This window comes from Stegodyphus dumicola, chromosome 2, assembly GCF_044657685.1.
Source record: "Stegodyphus dumicola isolate Sdum_Otavi_A_Nest chromosome 2, ASM4465768v1".
NCBI lineage: Eukaryota > Metazoa > Arthropoda > Arachnida > Araneae > Eresidae > Stegodyphus > Stegodyphus dumicola.
The window spans coordinates 263,793,692-263,815,285 of record NC_140769.1 but is presented as its reverse complement, the minus strand read 5'-3'; the positions used below and the strand labels follow the sequence as shown (position 1 = coordinate 263,815,285).

Below are 21,594 nucleotides of genomic sequence, written 5' to 3'. Positions count from 1 at the left end.
TTGTTTCATAGCTGCCAACTGTATCGGTTTTTCATCGGATCTCCCGGTCATTAGCCGAATCACCGCGTTTTTAATTTTTATCCTTTAATAAAGAAAATATTTTTCGGCAATAAATAAAATTAATTTATTTAATGAAACTGAAATGAGGCAAGTTGCATTTCTGCACTTCTAGTATCAGAATAATTTTTCCTACTAAATTTTATTTCATCTGAATGGTACATTACCAACTGCAATATCATTGATTTTATTAAATTTAATGATTGATCTTATTAAATTTGATTTGACTTACATCTACTTTAGATATTTGTAGATTTTTACATGCAAGCAGAGTTTAATCGGTTATTTCTTGTATTTAATGTTATTTTACCAAATATTTGTATTTAATTTCTTTTTAATTAATGTAGAATCATTGGGTCCATTTTGGAACAGAAAACACGAAAATATTAAGCGGCATTCGAAGTCCGGACCTTCGATTGCTAGCTGGACGTGCTGCTAATTACACCATTTAATCACAAGTAGCTTTGGCCTTAGTCGCCATAGCTTGATGATGATAAATTGTAGTTCACCGCGTTGCGCCACTCGAGAACGATTTTTTGATTTTTTAGAGGCAATAAGTATGCAGTGCCTCGATTTCCAACCACAGACATCCTGATTGCTAGTCGAACATGCTTCCAACTACACCATGAAGGCACGCTATAAGGAGAGAGAAAGTATTTTGTAAATATATTATACGTTACTAAGTTTATCCACACCGACACTCTGTTCATTAATTATTAATTTTATTTTCATCGCATGTAAAAGTACTTTGATAAATTGAGTTTCACACTCTGGATATGCTCAGTATAAAATTGTAAGAAAATTTAAAAAAATTAAATTATCCGAAAAACATAAAATTTAGCATATTTAATTAAAAGCTAACAGATTTGATTTCAGAATTATATTACAAACAGTTCAATAACCAGAAATAAATTTAAGTCAGTTTGCAGTTCTTTTATAACGACCTCGACACGCAGCACGAAAACTTCCCGTTTTTTGATATTTCAAGGTTGGCGAGAACTATTTAAAACGATTTAAGTTAAATATGCATTGTTAATGTAAGTTAATGTGCATTCTGTAACCTCAATAAGGGCGGAGCACAGAAGTTGCTGAACGCTAGATTTCGGAGTTCGTCGAAAAGGCTAGCTTAATAGTAGAATTTCGTTCTTTCTAGTGTGTAATGTTATTAAGAGCCAGTTTCCGTAGAAAATACTACAGCTGAGAGGTAAAGTTGCTAGCGCTGGTAGTTCGGTCCGGGGTTCGAATCCCGGTGAAAGGGCTGGCTGCATGAGCGTTTTTGTGCTTTTTCCCATGTGTAACGTGGGTACGGGCCAGTTCCCTTTGAAAGGATCTCCACAAATGCATCCCTCTCCTTAAGCAGATAGCCCTTTGTCTTAGTCAAATAAGCCAAACCAACCCTTGTAGAGTCATTAGGTTAACTGGAAGCAGAAAAGATGAAAAATATGCAACCACCTTCGCCGGGAATCGAACCACGGACCTCTGGAATACCGGCCCAGCGTGCTGACCACTACACCACGAAGGCACGCTAGGGAAGTGGGAGAAATACCTTATATATTCCCCTTTTTAAAGGGCGACTAGGGTTTTAGGGGACCTAGTCGCCAAATCCTGGATGCTGAGAATCATCATCCACAACCCTTTTAGTTCGGGCGCCACATGTAGAGTCATTAGGTTAATTGGAAGCAGAAAAGATGAAAAATATGCAATTGCCTTCGCCGGGAATCGAACCACGGACCTGTGGAATACCGGCCCAGCGTGCTGACCACTACACCGCGAAGGCATGCTAGGGAAGTAGGAGAAATACCTTATACCCTTAGAAAAAGCTCCACGAATGCATCCCATTTTAGTTTTAATAACAGTTAGGTTTATTAATTTTAATTTGGGTCATTTCTATATGATTTTTTTTTCCCCCGATTAGTGCGAAGTTGCTGCAGTGCTTTGCAATTCCATCCTTCTTGCAATTTTCTACCTATTTTCCTGAAGTTGAAAAGGACAGTATTTCCTTCAGAAGTGGCAGCACCTTTTACTGTCATCAGTTCCGAATGTGGATATGGGAAATCACTTGAGGAAAGAATTAAAAGGAAGCGGTGTTTCTACAAATGCCGACAGAGGTGATGAGTAATTTCTGCTTCTGTCGCTTTTACATCTCTGAAATCTGCGGTTCACATCACACCCTCGCGTAACAGCAACCACAACCGTCCCCCTCCCCCACAAATTATAATGTACTGTTGCAATCTAGAAGGTGCTGATTGTTGCAGCTGCCAATATAATCGGACTTGTATTTTGTAAACACTACTCTGAAACATGTTTCTGTGATGTCACAGAAGGGGTGTGTCTGTGATAAATTGAGGAATTTTCATTTAACCGGTTTCGTCTGCGATAGAAATCTTGTAAGATGCGCACAGATGTTCGTTCACGCTTCGCGCGCGAACGGTTACGGTTTCGATTTGAGTTGTACGTAGAAGGCCGTCGGTTAAATAAGTTTCTTTTGTTTAATTTTTTGCGTGCGATGTTGAAAAGGAAAGCATAGTTTTCCAACAATATCCGAAAGCAAAGGAATTTAACGCTGTATAACATTTTTCTTATTTCCTAGTTTTATTTTTCATACTTTTCCGGAAAGAGGTCAGTGGTACAGCAGGCACACTTAATATGATCACGCTTGTCCACGGCTATTTTGATAACACGAAACTATGAGAAAAAAAATGGACTTCAGAATAGCAGTGGAATTGAACTAATTTAATACGAATATAAACAGAAACATATAAATAGGTACTTTCATAGCATTTTAATTACGAAGAACCAAAAATTTGTTTATGAACTCTTCACAATGTTTTTAGTGAAAAAATTCATTTATGGACGGTTTATAACGTTTCTGGAAATGATTCGACCCATGTTGTACCCCAAATCTTAAAGCTAAGAGGGCATCCCTCGTTGAAAGAGATGTGAAAAAAATGTCAGTGAGTTGAAAAATGCGAATGTAAAATTTAAAATTAGGACTCTTCCCCCTAAAAAAGCAACCTTAATTTATGGTTTCAAGGGTGGTCCCCTTCCCTCCCCATGATCTAAAAAGAGGCGAAATAAATTCTATAGATTTTTTTTTTTTTTCTTCTGACGAAGAGGGACCCGTGTTTGACCATGCTCAAAACTGATAGAGTTACTGAAACTCTGCGCTAAACTTTTTCTTTCTTTCTTTTTTTTTTTTTTTTTTTTTTTTTTAATTTGTTAAATGGTTTATTGATATTGAAACCAAACTTTTTTTATTGATTACGGCAACCAACTCTTATCCATGTTAGATGAGGAAAACCATAGAAAACCAGCCCTTTCGCTGGGATTCCAACCCCGCACCGAACTACCAGTGTTCGGCGAACGGTCGCCTTCTGATGGGGCTAGAAAGATCAAGCTATTTGGTGACTTAGTAGACTTAAACTCTTACTTGGCAAACTTTCTGATCTGTTTTGACTTTATTTTGCTCATTTATCCTTGGCGACTTTAGTTTAAAAAATGTATCCTATAATCGTTTGATCATATTAACCGAATTGTTGATCACAACAAACTATGTAATTTCCATGTTTACGTGTGCAAACGGACGAGTCTTCGTCAAATCGATAACGATTTTCGAATGATAACATTAACCGCGATCATTAAGCTGTTTATACTTAACAATTGTAGAAGATAATTCTACTTTTTTTTTTTTTTTTTTCTTCCGTAGTAAAAATAGTTGATTAAAATCGAAATAAAGTTACTTAGCGGCTTAAACCCTTACTTGGCGAAAATTCCTCTGCCACTTAGTAATTTTTATGATCTTTTTTTTGCTTTATTTGGCGACTTGGATTTTCAAAAGTGTTTTCTGTAATTTTTTTCATCATATTAAACGAATTTATATCAATAAGCGTCGTATTTTCTGTGTTTTCGTGTACAAACGGGGGGCGGAGCTTCGGCAAGTCAATAACAGAGTCTGAATGATAGCATTTACAACGATTACATTAAGTGGTGTCTGCTATAAATGCATTTTTAAAACCCCTTTTAACCGTAACGGTCAAGAAAATAACACAATCTAAAATAGTGTGTAAATCAATTGGGAAAAAATGATTTTTTTCACAAAATTTTAAGCTGGTTGTTGCAGCTGGCGCCAACAGGTCCGTCAAAGTAGTTTTATCTGGCCTTAATGTCTTCCAAATGCCTGGTTTATACTATTTAGAACTAATTTAAGCTGCTAAATTAGGGTTATTGCTTCAATTTTAAGCTTGTTGTTTTTTAGAAGAGTTACTTTTGCATACTTTCTAAATATCTTTTTGTATTTTCTTTTTAGGATACAAAAAATGTATATAACATCTACCTGGCATTATTAATCTAATAAAAACCAGACCTCAAATCTTTGCCTATTGGTACTGTTACGTTTTTCTTTATTCTGACACCAGTTGTTACGTTATATCCTTCCTTCACGTTCGTACGGGGTTCGTAGATTTGGAGTGAATAACGACGGCACTTGATGGAGTATCGAAACACACTTTATTAGTCAGTATTGTCAGGACAGCTCCAAAACACGTTTTACAGTCGTCGATGAAGTACTATAAACACGCTGGAACAATCAGCGACACAGCCTTCATACTGTCAGGCAATAACGGTGGAGACAGCTTCCTGCAAAGCACCAGAGTACAGCTCCCGACTCTGCTCGGTCGTTCTCGGAACTCCACGTACTCTCGAGACTCTCCACGCTACAACTCGCGATGCACTCGACGACACCCGAGCACAGCTCCCGACTCTTCGGTTCAGTCGTTCCCGGAGCTCAACTCACTCTCTCGACGATGCACTAACCGCGATACACTAAAAGACTCCTTCGGTGCACTCGACGACCCACTCGGCACTCGTTGCCCGGCTGTCAACTCGATCGACTCCGCACGGCTCGCTAGACGAGGCACACTCTCTGAGACCCTCTCACACTGACTGCAAACCAGCAGGGTTTATATAGCTTTCGGCCTGTGTTCGAGAACATTCTGGGCTAAACCGGTAAGAATTCGTTTCAGAAAGTTCTCCAACCGACCATGGGATATCGCCAAATATCGCCAAACGTGACAACCCCCTTCTCATAGCCATTTTATGGCAACCCCAAAACCATGCTTTGCGGGGAAGCTATCTTACCGCGCCTGTACATTTCGTAACAGTACTGATATTCATCCTTGAAAAATTTAGCGTAGAGAATTCCGGGCTGGTCGTTTGAAGGAATGGAGAATTCTTCGAAGTTTGTAGAAGCTTTGTTGTCTTGTCCATATTACATGGAACAATGGTTGCCAAAGCCTACACCGAAGAGAGGTTAGACTTCTAATTTCCACCTCCAGTTTTGAGGGAGAGCACCCCGGGGGATCTGGGGGTCTCCCACCCCTCTGCTCACCCACCAATCCACATGAGAGGACTTTCGGCTCGCCGCAGATTTAGAGTGCCGACACGCCGCACCGACACTATAACATTTACAAACATCCATGTCTTACCCATTATTCGAATCTCGAAAACTTTTGCAGGGTATGTACACAAATTATAAAAAATCGCCTTAATCCAATTAATTTGAACATTATATTTCTAGATATATTTTTATTTCCTTGTACGAAATAAAGAAGTATTATAATCGCGAAAAATGTTATATCTTCTTTCAACGGATATATCCGTTCTGACCGTTATCGACTCCATTTTGATTGTTTTTTCACGTGACGTCTGCATGTTCTGACAAAATAAACTGTTTTTATTGTTTTTTCACGTGACGTCTGTATGTTCTGACAAAATAAACTTTTTTTTTTTTTTTTTTTTTTTTCAAAACGGATTATAAAATGAATTGAAAATTATTTTTTTTTTTAGTGACGTCTCTGCGTATGTACGTATGCATCTCTCGTAACTCAAAAACGATTAGCCGCACCCCCCTAAAAAAAGATTTGTATAGGGTACTGCTATAACATCTTGTTGTGCACTTCCCTTTTTTTATTGCAATTCGCAGTACCAAAAGAAGAAATTTATTATTTTTGCATAATTTGAATGTATTCTAAAGTGTTTTGATTCATAATTATGTAAATGTATGGAACCGATGCTAATTATTGTGGATTCAGAATGACGATTAGCTGAGCTGTTTATGTTTTTTAATGTTATGTAATATTGAGTTCAAAATTGGCTAGCAAATTATTAAAACTTCATTCTTTGAGATGTGTAGAACATTTCTGAATAATTTAAGGTAGATAGCTGATGAAACTCTTTATTATGCAGGTGAAAAGAAATATTACGTAGTCCTGGGAAAAAAAAAAAAAAAAAAATCTTTAGCTGATGAAATAAATACATTTATCTGCACATTATGCGGGCAGCGAACGGCTTTCTGTTTAACTAATATTTCAGAGCTTCTCCATTACGTTGCGCAACGTTGTATTTCACAACATCGGTCACGTAGGTAGTCTTCAAATGACTCCGAGGACTTTTCGAAGTTCACCCGTATTATTGTTATTATTATTATTATTAAAAGGGTACGTCCCTGAAAATTGTTGCCATCTCCTGCGAAATATTTCGTCACTACGAGTTCGTTGCATCTTCAGATAGGCGAGTCCAAATGTGCTTTTTCATTGGTCGAAAGAGTCGCGCCTTCTAGTACGCGATTGGCTGCGCGTGACGTCATGCTTTGTCTTTCGCGGAAGCGTTTACTACTGGCCCACGTTTTCTTGCCATGTGAAAAGATCGCTCAAACATTTATTTTATTATTATATTATTTTTTTTTTCTTTATTAGACGACTGGTTTTTGTTTCTGGGAAACTGCGTCGCGTTTTCTTGTCACGGTTTTTCAACGTTTACCTGCCGATGCTTTCTGCATATCAATGTCGTTGAAAGTCTGTTCTAAATTAAAAAAATTTAGTCGTCAAACACCGGAACTGATATTCGATACGTCGATTTATAAAATCGGGCAATACGTATATGGCTTTATTTGTTTATTAAAAAATATTTTTTTATAAAGATTCCACTGTCTGCGCTTTATTTGGGTGAAAATAACGCAGTTTAATTTAATTTTTAAATAATGTAAATTTTATTTTTGCCTCTTAAACTTTAAAAATTAAAGTGAATTCAGAATTAAAATTTTTAGCGTACTCTCAGTATTTTTTTGTACAGATTTTATCTTACAAAAGCGGACTGAGAAAAACTATGCGAATAATACAATTTCTGAAAGATACGATTAAAATAATAGGTAAACTGTTAAGCAAGTAAAACTGAAAGGTAATCGTGGATAAACTACAGGTAAATATCACAGTATTATTTGCTAACAAGAAACTGACATTCCAACAAAATTATGTAGTAGTATTGCTATTCCTAATATCTAACAAGGTATATCATTTTCCCACTCGTTATATTGAATCGAACCGCTCTTATTGTTGTCCACTATCACTCCTTTAGCCTCAAATCATTTCATGCTGCTGGAATATGTCTGTGTCGTCTCATACAGCTCGCAAATCGTCACATTTTAGTCTTATCAGTCATGCCTACATCCCATATAACTTATGGTTATAACTCATGGACGCCTAGAACCCTAAAAAATATCAGGATGTCAAATGTTTGCTTTTAGGACGATAGTATGTATCTCTTATAATGTTTGTAAAGCATCTAACGCTTGTAATACTTATAAATCTTTCGGTGTATCCCTTTTCAACCAATGCATGGACGCTTATAATTCTAAAAAATTTGTTGTCAAATGTTTGCTTTTTTTCTGTTATAACGTTTGTAACACACATAACCCTTATAACTTATCCTTGATTTTGCGATATATCACTTTTTAGACGACGCATGAATACTTATATCCCGAAAAAATGTGTTGTCGAATGTTTGGATGAAAGCGTATAATACGAATAGAGAATATTTGTTAAATTCGCTTATATGTAACATATATAATTTGACTCTGCGAAATGTGATAACCTTTGCCATGGCTATTTTGATAATATTAACCGTATGATGAAATTAAACGATAGAAAAATATCCTTTAGAGCGCCTTAAGGTATTTCTCCCACTTTCCTATCGTGCCTTCATGGTGTAGTGGCCGGTATTCCAGAGGTCCGTGGTTCGATTCCCAGCGAAGGCGGTTGCTAATTTTTCATCTCTCCGGCTTTTCCAATTACCTAATGTCTCTACAGCGCAAAGGAATTTTACTAATTTAAATATAAAAATATCAAGAAACATATAAATAAGCACTTTGACAGCATTTTAAGCAGAAAAATGCAAAATTCTGTGAGCTGTTCTTAACATTTCTGAAAACATCTTTTGACCGATATTATTCCCTTAATATTAATATTCCGAAGGCGCCCTTCATTGGAAGAGAACAAACAATCAAATGCAAAATTTTAAATTAAGCAAAAGTGCAACCTTAATTTGTCCTTAGATGCTTCCAGGGAATTTTTTCCTTCCAAGGAAAAAAAAAATATTCTGCCTTTTTTTTTTTTTTTTTTTTTTTTTTTTTTTTTTTTTTTGAGGGGGGGGTATGCCTGAAGAAGAAAAGGCTTTTCAAAACCTAAAGCTTTATTCAAAATTACGTGTGCTTTTATGCCTAATTTTAAATGGCTGACTGAAACTGAAACCATATTTGGCGACTTCACATCCCATTTGGGGACATTTATCAGTCGTTTCAGAATTTTTGTAATCAATTTTGACGTTATTTGGTGAATTTATCTTTTATTTGGCAACTTTATTCTAGTTATAAAATTTATTCTGTAATAATTTCATCGTATTAATCGAATTATTTGATACCAACCGACGACGTATTATACAAATTTTGGATTTGAGTTATTGTGGGGTATTAAAAACCTGTTTTATTTATAACACTCAGTGTATAAATATAATTAAAGTAGTTGCAAAATATTGTGTAGAAGTGCAAATAAAATGACTTTTGAAATAATAAACTGTCCCCAGAAAAAATGATTTAACAATGATTATCTCATGCATATGCAATTGTTGCATATTGGGTTTTAAAGTCGTTAATTCTCAAAAGTGCAATCTTGAGAGGAAAATAATGAGTAAAAATTGAAAAATGATTCAGTTTTTGTGGTTTGTTTAGTTCCAATTCAACAATTATAGCAATAAAAATCGTCCATCGTCTGCAGTGGTTTCATCATCAGCTGATCGTTGAACTTGAAAACCGCAACCTCATTTCATTTATTTTATTTCTTTAGAATAAAAGTCTTTCTTTAATTTTGTGGCATGGAAACTAAAATTTACGTCTTAGCATAAATTAAGTCACATGTATCTTGTCTTCGGAATTTCTGTGTAACGTTTCTCATTTGCACACCACTGCCTGTAATCAGGGCCGTTCTTAGCGGGGGTGCAGCGCGTAAAAGTACGCGGGGGCGGCCGGACTCTCGCGATACTACTCCTAAATATTTTAAATTCATTGCAAGTACTTGTCATATGCAAGTAGTTTTTATACAATTTGTCATATGTAAGTAATTAGTGAGTATAAAATAAAAACTTTATATATATATATATATTTGGGAGCGGTAATTTTAGAAAAGTACACGGGCTGCCAATGGCCTAGAAACGGCTCTTCCTGTAATATAATTATATAAATGTAATATACTTGCATAAATACCCACAACCCCCAAAAAGTTCTGAAAGGATTCACATTTTAACGGTTATCAATACAGATGGTTCAGGTGGAAGAGCGAAACATTTTGTAGGTGAGTACCTCATTTTCTCGCGCGTTTTGCCCCTAATGTTTTAGTGGCTGGATTCTGAAAATGTTACAAATATTCACATCATTTCCCGTCTTATGTTGTATGTAGTTTTTCCCTCTGAGGGCTAGCGTACTGGCAAATAGTATGCGTTAATTATTTTTTATTCATTTTGCATTTGCGTTTTTAGTATTTCATCAAATATTTTTCCACTTGCATTTATTATTCGAAAGGCATTTTATGCAGATTTTTCGTTCAGCTAACCGAACATGGCAGGTGTTCTAACACTTCAGAAACTTTCCAAACATGTGATTTTACCTTACTTCTGTTATTTATATTCCGACTCATTGTAGTCTTATCTACTGCTGATGTATTCCATCTTTCGAAATCCAAGTCTTGTAGCCCCCCTCTTCTCTGTCTCTCCTCCGATATCCGTCTTGGGAAGTTCGATCAACACTTATGCATGTGAAGTGTTTCGGGGTTTTAGAGAAATAATATTGTAACGTATATACGTAATTTATTCCGTGACTACTTTTTATTTTTTATATTCTTACTGTACCATATATATATATATATATATATATTATATACACACCGATCTTACCTGTCTTAAAATCTCTTACCCTTTATTTTTGCAGTCGTTGGTCATAGTTATATACTTTCATTTACACAAGTGTTTTAAATGATGCAAATATTCATGTTTTGGCAATATCAAATTTAATAAAAAAATTTTTTTTTTTTTTGGCAGGAATTCCGAGAAGCGGAAAGAGAAGTCACGTGATGCTGCCCGTTGCCGCCGCAGCAAAGAATCTGAAATTTTCTCTGACCTGTCTGGGCAGCTGCCCCTCGCCCCTGGGGTCGCTTCGGCACTGGACAAGGCCTCCATAATGAGACTGACCGTTGGGTACTTGAAAGTCCGAGAGATGATGAAAATTCTTATTCGTAAGTGTCACAATTCACTATCCTACCATTAAAGTATATATGTATGTTCATATTTCCTTTCTGTAATTTTTTCTATTTTTTTAAACGACTTCCACAATGTTGAGCACAGATATGAAACTTATTTTTTACCATCACCAATCGATGCTATGGGAACAAAAATATTATAGAATGCTACTTTAAAATAGGCACTTCAAGCATACAACTCCCCTCCTTAGTTTACGATTGCAAGATGTGGCATCATCAGTATACAGCACTTATTCCCACACCTAATTTGAGAATGTAGTTCAAGTTACCCTTTAATTGTTTTATGCATATTTTGTTTCACTTCCCCTCTCGAAAGAAACATTTACAGTATTTTGATATTTTTCGGTTTTATGGCATTTGGCTGCTTAAATCTGAAAGAATTCTGATTTCAATGCCACACTATAGGGATGTTGTTATTATTTAAGGAAACAAATGCAAAACTCCTTGTGGCCTGCAAAGATGTCAGGAGACTTACAAAAGTAAGTAAATAACCTAGTAAGGTAAAGACATAATGCAACAATAATACATAATGTCTAACTGTCGAGAGACTAAGGGATATATGTATAATAATACAAATACTACTATAATAAGAATACTAAAATATATTACAAATAATGAAACTATAACAATTGTTAAAAAGAAAATAGATCATGTAATAATAATACAAAGGAGGTATGATTTAACAATAATAAAATACATTAATACATAGCATAATCATACATAGATACAATAAGAATACAGTGACACATAAAAAAATAATAAAGCAATAATACATAAAAATAATAAAAGTGCATTTTGCACAACAAATAAAGTTGTGAAAAACGGCAAAAGCTTCAGAACTCTCGACAAGATAAGAGAAAACAAGAGGCACCAAATAGAGACATTCCTTAAACTCGACTTAAATATCATTCTGGCACTGGCATTGGCATGTGACATACACTGCAATAAGATATGCTGTGTATCTTCTACGGCATCGCCACAACTATGAAGTTCTCGAATCACAATATTAGAATGAAGTAAGTAATTTCTAAAATTTCCATCACCAGTTAAATCTGAGTTAATTTGTAATCTGGTTGAATGTACTTATACTTGAAATGTTGAAAAACTATTGGGATTAACCTCTTTGTCCACTGGGCCTTCAAAAAAACAGAGATCTTGAACGTAAGTAAAATTAATGTCTGCAATTTATTCAGATGCATGTAACATGGAGTGAATCTCCACTGCCAGTTTTTCTGTTGATAGTATCATATAAAAAAAATTTTTGATGTGTACACCATATGACTTCCTTTCACGGAATACAGTCAAAAGTCGTTAATCCGGACTCGTCGGGACTTCAGCGATTCCGGTTTATCGATTTTTCCGGATTATAGATCATCAGTTTAAATCTCGTAAGATGGCATGCAGAAATTATAAAATTAAAAATATGAAACCGTAATTTATGAAATAAAGAACAGTTATGATCTAAAGGGTATCAAAATTTATAAAAAAAAAGCTTAATATTTATTTGTTTACTTTATTAAACATTTCTTTCAATGTAAGTAAGTTGTTTAAGTTGCTTCATTTTATGTGATAATACTTTCTCTTTAATTCTATAAACAGACATAATTTCTTGTTCAGTTACTAAGTTCCGCTGTTCAAGTCCCGTTAATTGCTGTGCCGAGAATACCGACTAACTTGTCAATCAAATTTTTTTCGTTTTCACTAACCTCTCTGTCACATTCTTCATGTCTTTATCCATTTTTTGCAGCAATTCCACTTTTTGTTTGTTGGACATCGAAACATACTTTCGTTTTGTAGATCCTTTGGAAGTTCCAGCATCGGAAATTCTATTTGACATAATCGAAAGTTCAAGTTTACTTTTATAAAATTGCTCTTACAGTTTGCAAAAAATAATAAGCGGGATCCAATTCGAAGATTAAGAAACAACGCAATCATTAACATTAAGTGAAATAGATAATTAGATAATTTTAGCTTACACCGTCCGTTATACATTAAACGCGCAGGCGAAAACGTATTCTGCACTTGCGCACACGCATATGCGCAGTAGTCAAGGTCTTACGCGCACGTGTAAAACGCCTGTGCGCATGTGCCAACGCGGCGCATGCGCAGAAAGTTTTTAGCTTTGAGGTCCGGATTATGGGTGTCCGAATTAACGACTTTTGACTGTACTAAATTATACTCATTTTTTCTTGCATTTCTTTTAAACTTATTGGTTAACTCAGAATGCAAATAAATTTATATCATTTGAAGAATTATCTAATCATTGCCACATGTCCTATTCAAATACTATAATAAATCTAAAATGATGTATAAAAGAAATTAAGCAAACAAAACAAAAAAGAAACAGTTTTTCACAGACAATTCAGTATTTCTCATTCAATTAATTCAGTTTTCACTTCCCGACAAGGCAAAAATACATAAAAACTCAAGATATCTATATTAAAAATTACGAAGTAAATCTGAAACACTTATTTCCTCGAATAAATTTCAGAATGAATGGAGCATGATTTAATTCACAATATTAAAAGAAGGCGTTATCTTTGTTTTTCGAAGCTTAGTTTCTCTAGATTGGCAACAAATCCGCTATTTTGCCAAGTTTGAAATGTAAGCAATTATGTCCGCAAAATTCATTAGGTTTAGCTGCACTTAAACAACTTTTAAATTGTTGATAACTCCACAAATATTGCATGCAGATTTAGTAAAGGCATAAAAGGCTTAACCGGAAGATAAGAACAACATAATCCAATCAATTAAAGTCGCAATAACAACCTTGTATTTAGCGTACATATGTTAAAACAATCGATTTCGAGAGCAGCTAAAAGGTTCTTCCTCATCAGGAGAACGGAATTACTAGAAAGGGGAAAAAGAAGAAAAAGCATTGGCAAAGAAGTCTCAGAAACACGTGGTCGTTATCAGCACACACGTGGTCGTAACCAGATTTTGAGTCAGATTACACTTAGGAATTTTTGTAGGGCTTTTATAAAAACTTTTCATAAGCTTCTATAAAAACTTTTCATAAGGTTGGGATTTTAAAGAATTTAGCGTAACTGTGTAAGACAACGTGGAATTATATGTAATATTTTTATAACAGATAGTTGTTGTTTGTGTAAACTTTTAATGGTGCTTTAATTACTTGATCACTTTTAGCTCTAATTAGTTTACTTTCATTTTTTTCAGCATGTGGTCGAACTGTGACGGGATCCTCGAATGATTCCATTTATGCAGCTGTCTTGAATGGATTTTTACTTGTCCTTTCTGAGGAAGGGGACATAATATACCTCTCTGAAAATGTAGAGGAATTTATTGGCATATCACAGGTATGGCATTATTTAAATTTTTTTCCAACTGAAAAACTTTTTTTGCATAAAGGATATTATGTATTTGATACTTATCTTAATTTGGCTTCCTGAATCTACTATTGAGAATACAAACATTTTGCACTTAATTTGATGAAGTGAGTGCAGTTAGCAATACTCTCAACTAGCGATTCAGCTCTGATTGCCACTATTCTTCATAAGGTATTAAAAATAGTACATCTTTAAAGTTCACTATGGAGCCAGCTGAATCTATATTTGAGACAAGCATTTTATAATTAATTTTATGAATCTTCAGGTAAAAGTATAATTATGGAATGTGTTCAACTCTGATTTGTTATTTTTTTTTCATAAGATGTAACGAGTTCTACAAATGTAATATGTATCATGACTCAGTTGGGTGATATGCAGTTAAAAAAACAGGCATTTTGCTCTACGTTTGATGGATCTTCAATTGAAATTACAATAGCAGCACCACTTTCAACCAGTGTTCAACAAGATTCTGTTCCAATTAACAGTTTTCTTCATGAGACGTAAATAATACTCTACTTTTGATACTCACCATAGTTCATTGAAAATACATATAGTTTGCTCTTAATCAAATGAATGATCAGTTGCTGTTAACTCAATCAATAATTCAACACTGGTTGACAGTTTTTCTCATGATATGCAAAGTATGTTACATCTTTGACACTCACCATAATTTTGTTGACTGAATCCATTGTTGAAATATATATTTTGCACTTAATTTTTGAATTTAGTTTGGTTGAATCTTCAGTTGCATGCTTAATCAGCAACATTTTCATTCAATGATTAAACTCCCAATCAACAATTTTCTTCTTAATAATTCAAAGAATATTCAGTCTTTCACACTGACCATAGTTCAGTAAATCGAATATCTAAATGAGAACATTTTGCATTTAATTTAATGAATCTTCAGCTGAAAGTGCTATTAGTAGTACTATCAAGCTATAATTCAACTCTGATTGATGATTTTCTTTTCAGATTAAAAAGAATGAATTAAATTTTCATTTTTCAATACAATTTTCTAACCTTATTAAAATTTTGGAATGATCTGTGATATGGGAGAACGGAAATGAAAACATTTTTAATAAAAATTTCACTTTTGTTTTGATTAGAACAGTTATATAAGTAAAAATAAATGCATTTTAAATTTAATTAAAATTAAAAACCATTTTATTGGGAGTATGTATATAATTATTAAAAGCATTCAATTAAGGAAATAAGTTTTTTAATTAATAGCATTTTTATGTGGGATACAGCAGAGCAAAAAATAAACAAAAAATGCTTATTTTTGCTCTGCTGTACCCCACATAGAAATTAGAAATTTTATTTAATTAAAGTGTGGACATTTTACATTTTGTACAGATTACCATTTTTCTGATTGATTTTGGAAATCAACATTTTTATAGAACTTATGTGGAATTACGTGGTGATGATTGCTTATAATTTTTCAGTCTTTCTGAGACTTTATACAATTTTTTGTAAGGTAAATTTTGAAAATGTATAAATTGGATTATTTATTTCATATATTGTATTCAAATTGTATGTCTTTAACCAGTTTATAATTATTTTCTGTAAATTAATGCATTTTATTTTCTTAAATTAAGTCTTCAGATTCTTTTAAATACCTTCTTTACTGAAGCATGTAATGTTTCTTCATTCTCCTATGTTCTGTTTTAATTCTATTTTATTTTGTTTCTTATTCTTTTCTACTCTACATTCTATTTTGTTGTGCTTTGTTTCATATTTTTCTACATTCTCATCTCTTCTGTTCTAGTTTGCTCTACATTCTATTCTGTTGTGTTCTCTCTTCTGTTTCATTACATTTTGTTCCACTTTCTTATCTACATGTTTTCTTTGTTCCCTGTTTTAATAATATCTTCAATTTTTATTTTAGATAGAGTAAAAAGTAATATTTTTTAATTTTACAGGTTGATATGATGGGCCACAGTGTGTATGACTTCTCCCACCCTTGCGATCATGAAGATATAAAACAAGTTCTTGCCCCAAAGATCTCAGAGAAAATTCAAATTAAAACAGATAACTTTGGGAGGGAAACAATTTCGTTTTTTGTCCGAATGAAGTCCACAGTGAAGTCGAAAGGAAGGACAATGAATCTCAAATCTGCAGCATATCAAGTAAGTACAGAATGTTTAAACCTTGATCATGCATATCTGTGCAAATGACATTTGAAACATTTTGTCTTTGTTTAGAAATACATGAAGCATTATGTATTTCAGCTATATACTGTACCCACAAAAGTCTTTACGTAGCCTTTTTCTTTTTAAATTGATTGAGGAAGAGATATAAGCCTTAAAATAAGCCTAATATGCCTTTAATAAGCCTAAAAGGGTGAACTTTTGAACGAGAAGATACAAATAAAAATAAAAAATCATAAACATGAAAAACAAGCCTGAAATTAAAACTAATCAATAAATTCATCAATAAAAACAAATGAAGCAAAATTCATAAAGAAAAATAAAAAAGTTCTTAACTCTTCGGTGAATGTCAATCTGCATCTGAAAAAAATATCAATAAAGCCATATTTCTGAATGATATCCAGATAATTTGTAAAATATAGCAAAGTATTGTTTAAATTGAAATACAAAATGGAAAGACTAATACAAAGTTTAAAGTATTTAAAAATTTAATATGAAAAATGGTGTTAATTGCCTAAATATGATCTGCTGTGACATGACTGAAATTAGTTAATGTACATAATAGACCAGAAGTGAAAATTTTTTAAATAAGAGGAAAATGTAGAATTAAAAAAAAAAAGAAAATTAGTAACTTAGAAAACTGAAACGGTATGTTCCACAAGCCATTAAAAAAGTACAAATGTGGAATCCATAAACCACAGAAAAGGCAAAATTGTCTAAACTTTTCCAACGGAGAATTTGTGTAATATAAAATTTCCAAAACAATAATAATAATAAAAAGAAATTAGATTGAGTGGCTTATAAGCAAAATCGGAACAGGAAAACAAAACTTAGTGCAAGCAATAGAAAAATGTAGCATCCTTAAAAACCGATGTAAATGGCTATAAATCTGATGCCTTTAAGGAGAGTGTTGTAATTTTAAAAATGGGATATAAAAGTACTTTTTCTGAAAACAAATAAGAATAAACAGTATGCAAAACTTAATATTAAATATAAATATAATATCTTGAAGTTGAATAATAAAAAAATACAGTAAGTCTTTAGTCCAGACTTGTCGGGACTTCGGCGATTCCGGATTAGGGGTTTTTCCGGATTATAGATCATTAATGTAAATCTGGTAAGGTGTCATGCAGAAATTATAAAATTAAAAATATGAAACCATAATTTATGAAATAAAGAGCAATTATGGTCTAAAGGGTATCAAAATTTACGCACACACACACACACACAAAGCTTAATATTTATTTGTTTACGTTATTAAACATTTCTTTCAATGTAAGTTGTTTAAGTTGCTTCGTTTTATGTGCTAATACTTTCTCTTTAATTCTATAAACAGACATAATTTGTTGTTCAGTTACAAAGTTCCGCTGTTCAAGTATTGTAATTGCTGTGCCGAGAATACCGACTAACTTGTCAATCCAAATTTTTTCATTTTCACTAACATCTCTGTCATTTTCTTCATGCCTTTAAAAAATCATTATGCCAAAGGGGCATTTTTGTAATGTTTTGCGTGCTACCTTTATTTATTAAATGTCATGTTCTTCCCACTTAAATTTAAAAAAAATTCAATTTAACAGCAATATCGCAAAATAATTTTTAAATGAGCATAGCTTTAGAATTTCTGATACACAGTCTTGTGCACTGGAGATAAAAATGGTTTCCCCCCCTTTTCGTACAGTGTGGCCATTCCTCGCTTTGAAATCGTTCAGTTTCTTAATAAAAAATTCTTTAATGTTTGACAAAATAGGAAATAGATAATAAAACAAATTCCAAATTAGGCTTCTAAGTACCCATATTTCGGTGGAGGATTACGTTATTAAAAATTTGATGGCTCTAGGTTCCATTGTTTTATCACAATGCATGAAACGTACATACATTTATGCAGATTCTTCATTATTTAATTTCTTTAAATATTATACAGGGCTGTAATATTTGGTGGGAACAGTTTGAAAAGTGAATCAGCGCAGAAAGTAAATCAATGCAAAATGCCAAAACGAAATTAATAGCCCTTTTGGGCTAACACTCTTTGGGCTAATAAAAGTTATTAAAATTCCCGTAATATTTATAAATAAATACCACATATGCCATATAGCCCCTCCCAAATAATAACATTCAGTAATAAATACCACATATTCCTTTAAAGAGCCATCGGAAAGCCCTTAAGTCAAGAACATACCCTCCCCGTTACGTTTATACAATCAAAATCCAAGTGAATGTAAGTTACCTTTGTCTCATTTCATGTAGAAGATAAAATCCTGTGGATATATACTGACATCTTATGCTGAAAATATTAGTTTCTAAAACTCTGATACGAATGTGTGATTGGCGGGGTTGAACGAGAAAATTCTTTGTCATGTGAGAAGTGAGTGTGCTTAATGCTGTCACACATGCGTCACATTCAGTATTGAAAGGTTAAGCTTCTGCATTGAATATAAGGTGAACATTATTAAAACAAATGCAAAATAAAAAAGGAAGATCATTGGTTCGTCAGTCCTCCTGGAATCAAGATGCTTTGATAACCTGCACAGTGCAGATCGCTAAAAATTTCTTGACGCTGGTCGTGAAGTTATGTCTCTTGTACTGTCAACTGGAACAAATTATTGCATCTATGATGTCAGACCATGTCATCAAACACATCGTAAAAGCTTGAAAACAGTGTCTTGCGGGGATATTTTCTCATCTCTCACACTATTCCCCACTACAGTCAAAAGTCGTTAATTCGGACACCCATAATCCGGAATGATCTATAATCTGGACCTCAAAGCTACAAACTTTCTGCACATGCGTCGCGTTGACGCATGTGCGTAAGACCTTTACGGCTGCGAATATGCATGTGAGCGTTTAATGTATAAAAACTGTATTAGCTAAGCTAAAATTATCTAATTCAGTTAATGTTGCAGATTGCGTTGTTTCTTAATCTTCGAATTGGATCCGGCTTATTATTTTTTGCAGACTGTTAGAGCAATTTTATAAAAGTAAGCTTGAACTTTCGATGATGTCAAATAGAATTTCCGATATATATTTACTAATATGTAAAGGATCTACAAAGCATGTTTCAAAGTCCAGTAAACAAAAAGTGGAATTGCTGCAAAAAATGGATAAAGGCATATTCTGTGTTTCTCTAACCATTCCGAAATCTGTTTATGAATTTCACGCTGCTCTGCGGGGCGGGGACGTTTCGGCGTGCAATGAACTGGAAGTTGATCTGTCAGCACTATCCTTATCCTCAGGGCAGATGTTTTTATTTTATTTGGCTTATAATTCCTTACTAAATGTAGTATTTCATCTCAATGTACTTCGTCTTTGATATGATTTAAATCAAATTCCTCGTCATTATAATTCGCTTCCGATAGTGAAGAAAGTGACACAGATAGTTATTGAAAACGAAAAAATTTCGCTTGACAAATTAGTCGGTATTTTCGACACAGTTATAGGACTTGAACAGCGGAACTTTGTAACTGAAGAAGAAATTATGTCTGTTTATAGTATTAAAGAGAGAGTATTATCACATAAAACGAAGCAACTTAAACAACTTACATTGAAAGAAATGTTTAATAAAGTAAACAAATAAATATTAAGTTTTTTTTTTTGTGAATTTTGATACCCTTTAGATCATAATTGTTCTTTATTTCATAAATTATGGTTTCATATTTTTAATTTTATAATTTCTGCATGCCATCTTACCAGATTTAAACTGATAATCTATAATTCGGAAAAATCGATAATCTGGAATCGCTGAAGTCCCGACGAGTCCGGATTAACGACTTTAGACTGTACAAATGTATTGTACAGTGCATTCACGCAATAGTATGCACATTAGTTATTAATTTTATTTTTACCACACCTGAAAGTGCTTATAAAACCAAAGCTTTCATTCTTTACTCATAAGTTTCTTAGTATAAATGTGTCAGAAAGTTGCAAAACAAAATTAACCAAAGTGATGAAATTTAGAATATGCAGTTAAATATTTACATATTTTACATCAGAATCATTCTGAATTTTTGAGTAAGCTGAATCATTTTATAAAATGAATTTAAATCAATTTGAAAATGGTGTTGCCGCTCCACACGAAAACAACCCCAAAACTTCAAGATTTTGGTGCATGAAACCTCCATGTTTTTCATATTTTAAGATTGGTGGCTATGCCAAAATATGAATTATAGAAAATACTTGTACTTTTATGTCTTATGAAACTTTTTTTCACATCTACACAAGATATTATTTTTATTCTTCTTTATTTAGGTTATTCATTACATAGGACACAGGTTCGATAAGCCCAGAGGAGTGGAGGATGATGACAAGTGCCCCACGTTTTATCTAGTTTTTATTGGCAAGACAATACCTCATCCAGCTCAGATTGATGTGCCTTTGGATAAAGACATTTTTGTCAGTAGACATAGTCCTGATATGAAATTTACGCACATAGATGAAAGGTAAAAAGGATTTCTGTAGTATTTGCCAGGTGCTCTTATACAAATGCATTTTAGAAGTCTGTCCAATAATAAATGTCTTTAGAATTCTTTGGAGTTATGACCTAATTTTCTATAAACTCGTTTAGAGTTCTACTATAGAATTCTATAAAATTTTAGATATATTTTCTGTAGAGCATAGAGACTCGATAGATATGTGTAGATATTTTATAGGGATTTTTGCACAAATTTTATAAAAATGTGGTCATGATGTGCCCACATCAGATGTTTTTATTCTGTGTCCCATATAGTGCATCAGAAACTGAAAATTTGCTTTGATTACAGTTTGAAAACTTTGCAGATTTCTCTGCAATGCTATCCTATAGAGGCTTTATAAAATTTCGATTTGACTTTTTTCTATTTTTAAAATTTCTATTTGATTTCTATAAATTTCAATAGGAATTTCTGTAGAGCTCTATTACTCTCTGTAAAACTTTTTGTTAGCAGGGGCAGATGGGGAAATTTAACTGGCAGTGCCAGTTTGCACAAAAGTGCCTGCACCTTTTTCTGCAACTTGGCTGTTGTTCTATAAGGTACAAGAGTGCCCCAACATTAAGACAAAAAAATCTAAGCTAGTAGGTATCAACTTTAAAAAGATTACCAGCACCCAAAGGAATTTCAGTATACACTCTGCAGCCTTCATCAAGATTCCAGGATGTTTTTTTAAAGATCTAAGTGAACAGTCACCAAACTGAATAAAGGGGCATCAGCACCTGTTTGAAGTTAGCCATGGTTCACCGAGGCACTAAGGGTGTCCAGCATCTGTAGGATGCTATCCGAGGATATCCTGCCATTAAGTTGCTGGTACTGTTATTCAATTCAATTTGTGGCTTGAAGATACAGTCAAAAGTCGTTAATTCGGACACCCATAATCCGGACCTCAAAGCTAAAATCTTTCTGCGCATGCGCCGCGTTGATGCATGCTCATAGGCGT

At 33.6% G+C, this 21,594-nt stretch overlaps 1 protein-coding gene across 2 annotated transcripts in view; it reads left to right on the top strand.

Annotated features, from left to right (window-relative positions):
• Nucleotides 1-21,594, top strand: part of LOC118184918 (hypoxia-inducible factor 1-alpha-like) — a 491,355-nt gene that overhangs the window by 146,196 nt on the left and 323,565 nt on the right. For both annotated transcript variants that reach the window (XM_035354661.2, XM_035354660.2), the window contains exons 2-5: nt 10,477-10,670; nt 13,872-14,011; nt 15,964-16,170; nt 20,434-20,624. In XM_035354661.2, coding sequence (XP_035210552.2) covers nt 10,477-10,670; nt 13,872-14,011; nt 15,964-16,170; nt 20,434-20,624 — 732 coding nt within the window. The remainder of the gene's footprint in view (nt 1-10,476; nt 10,671-13,871; nt 14,012-15,963; nt 16,171-20,433; nt 20,625-21,594) is intronic.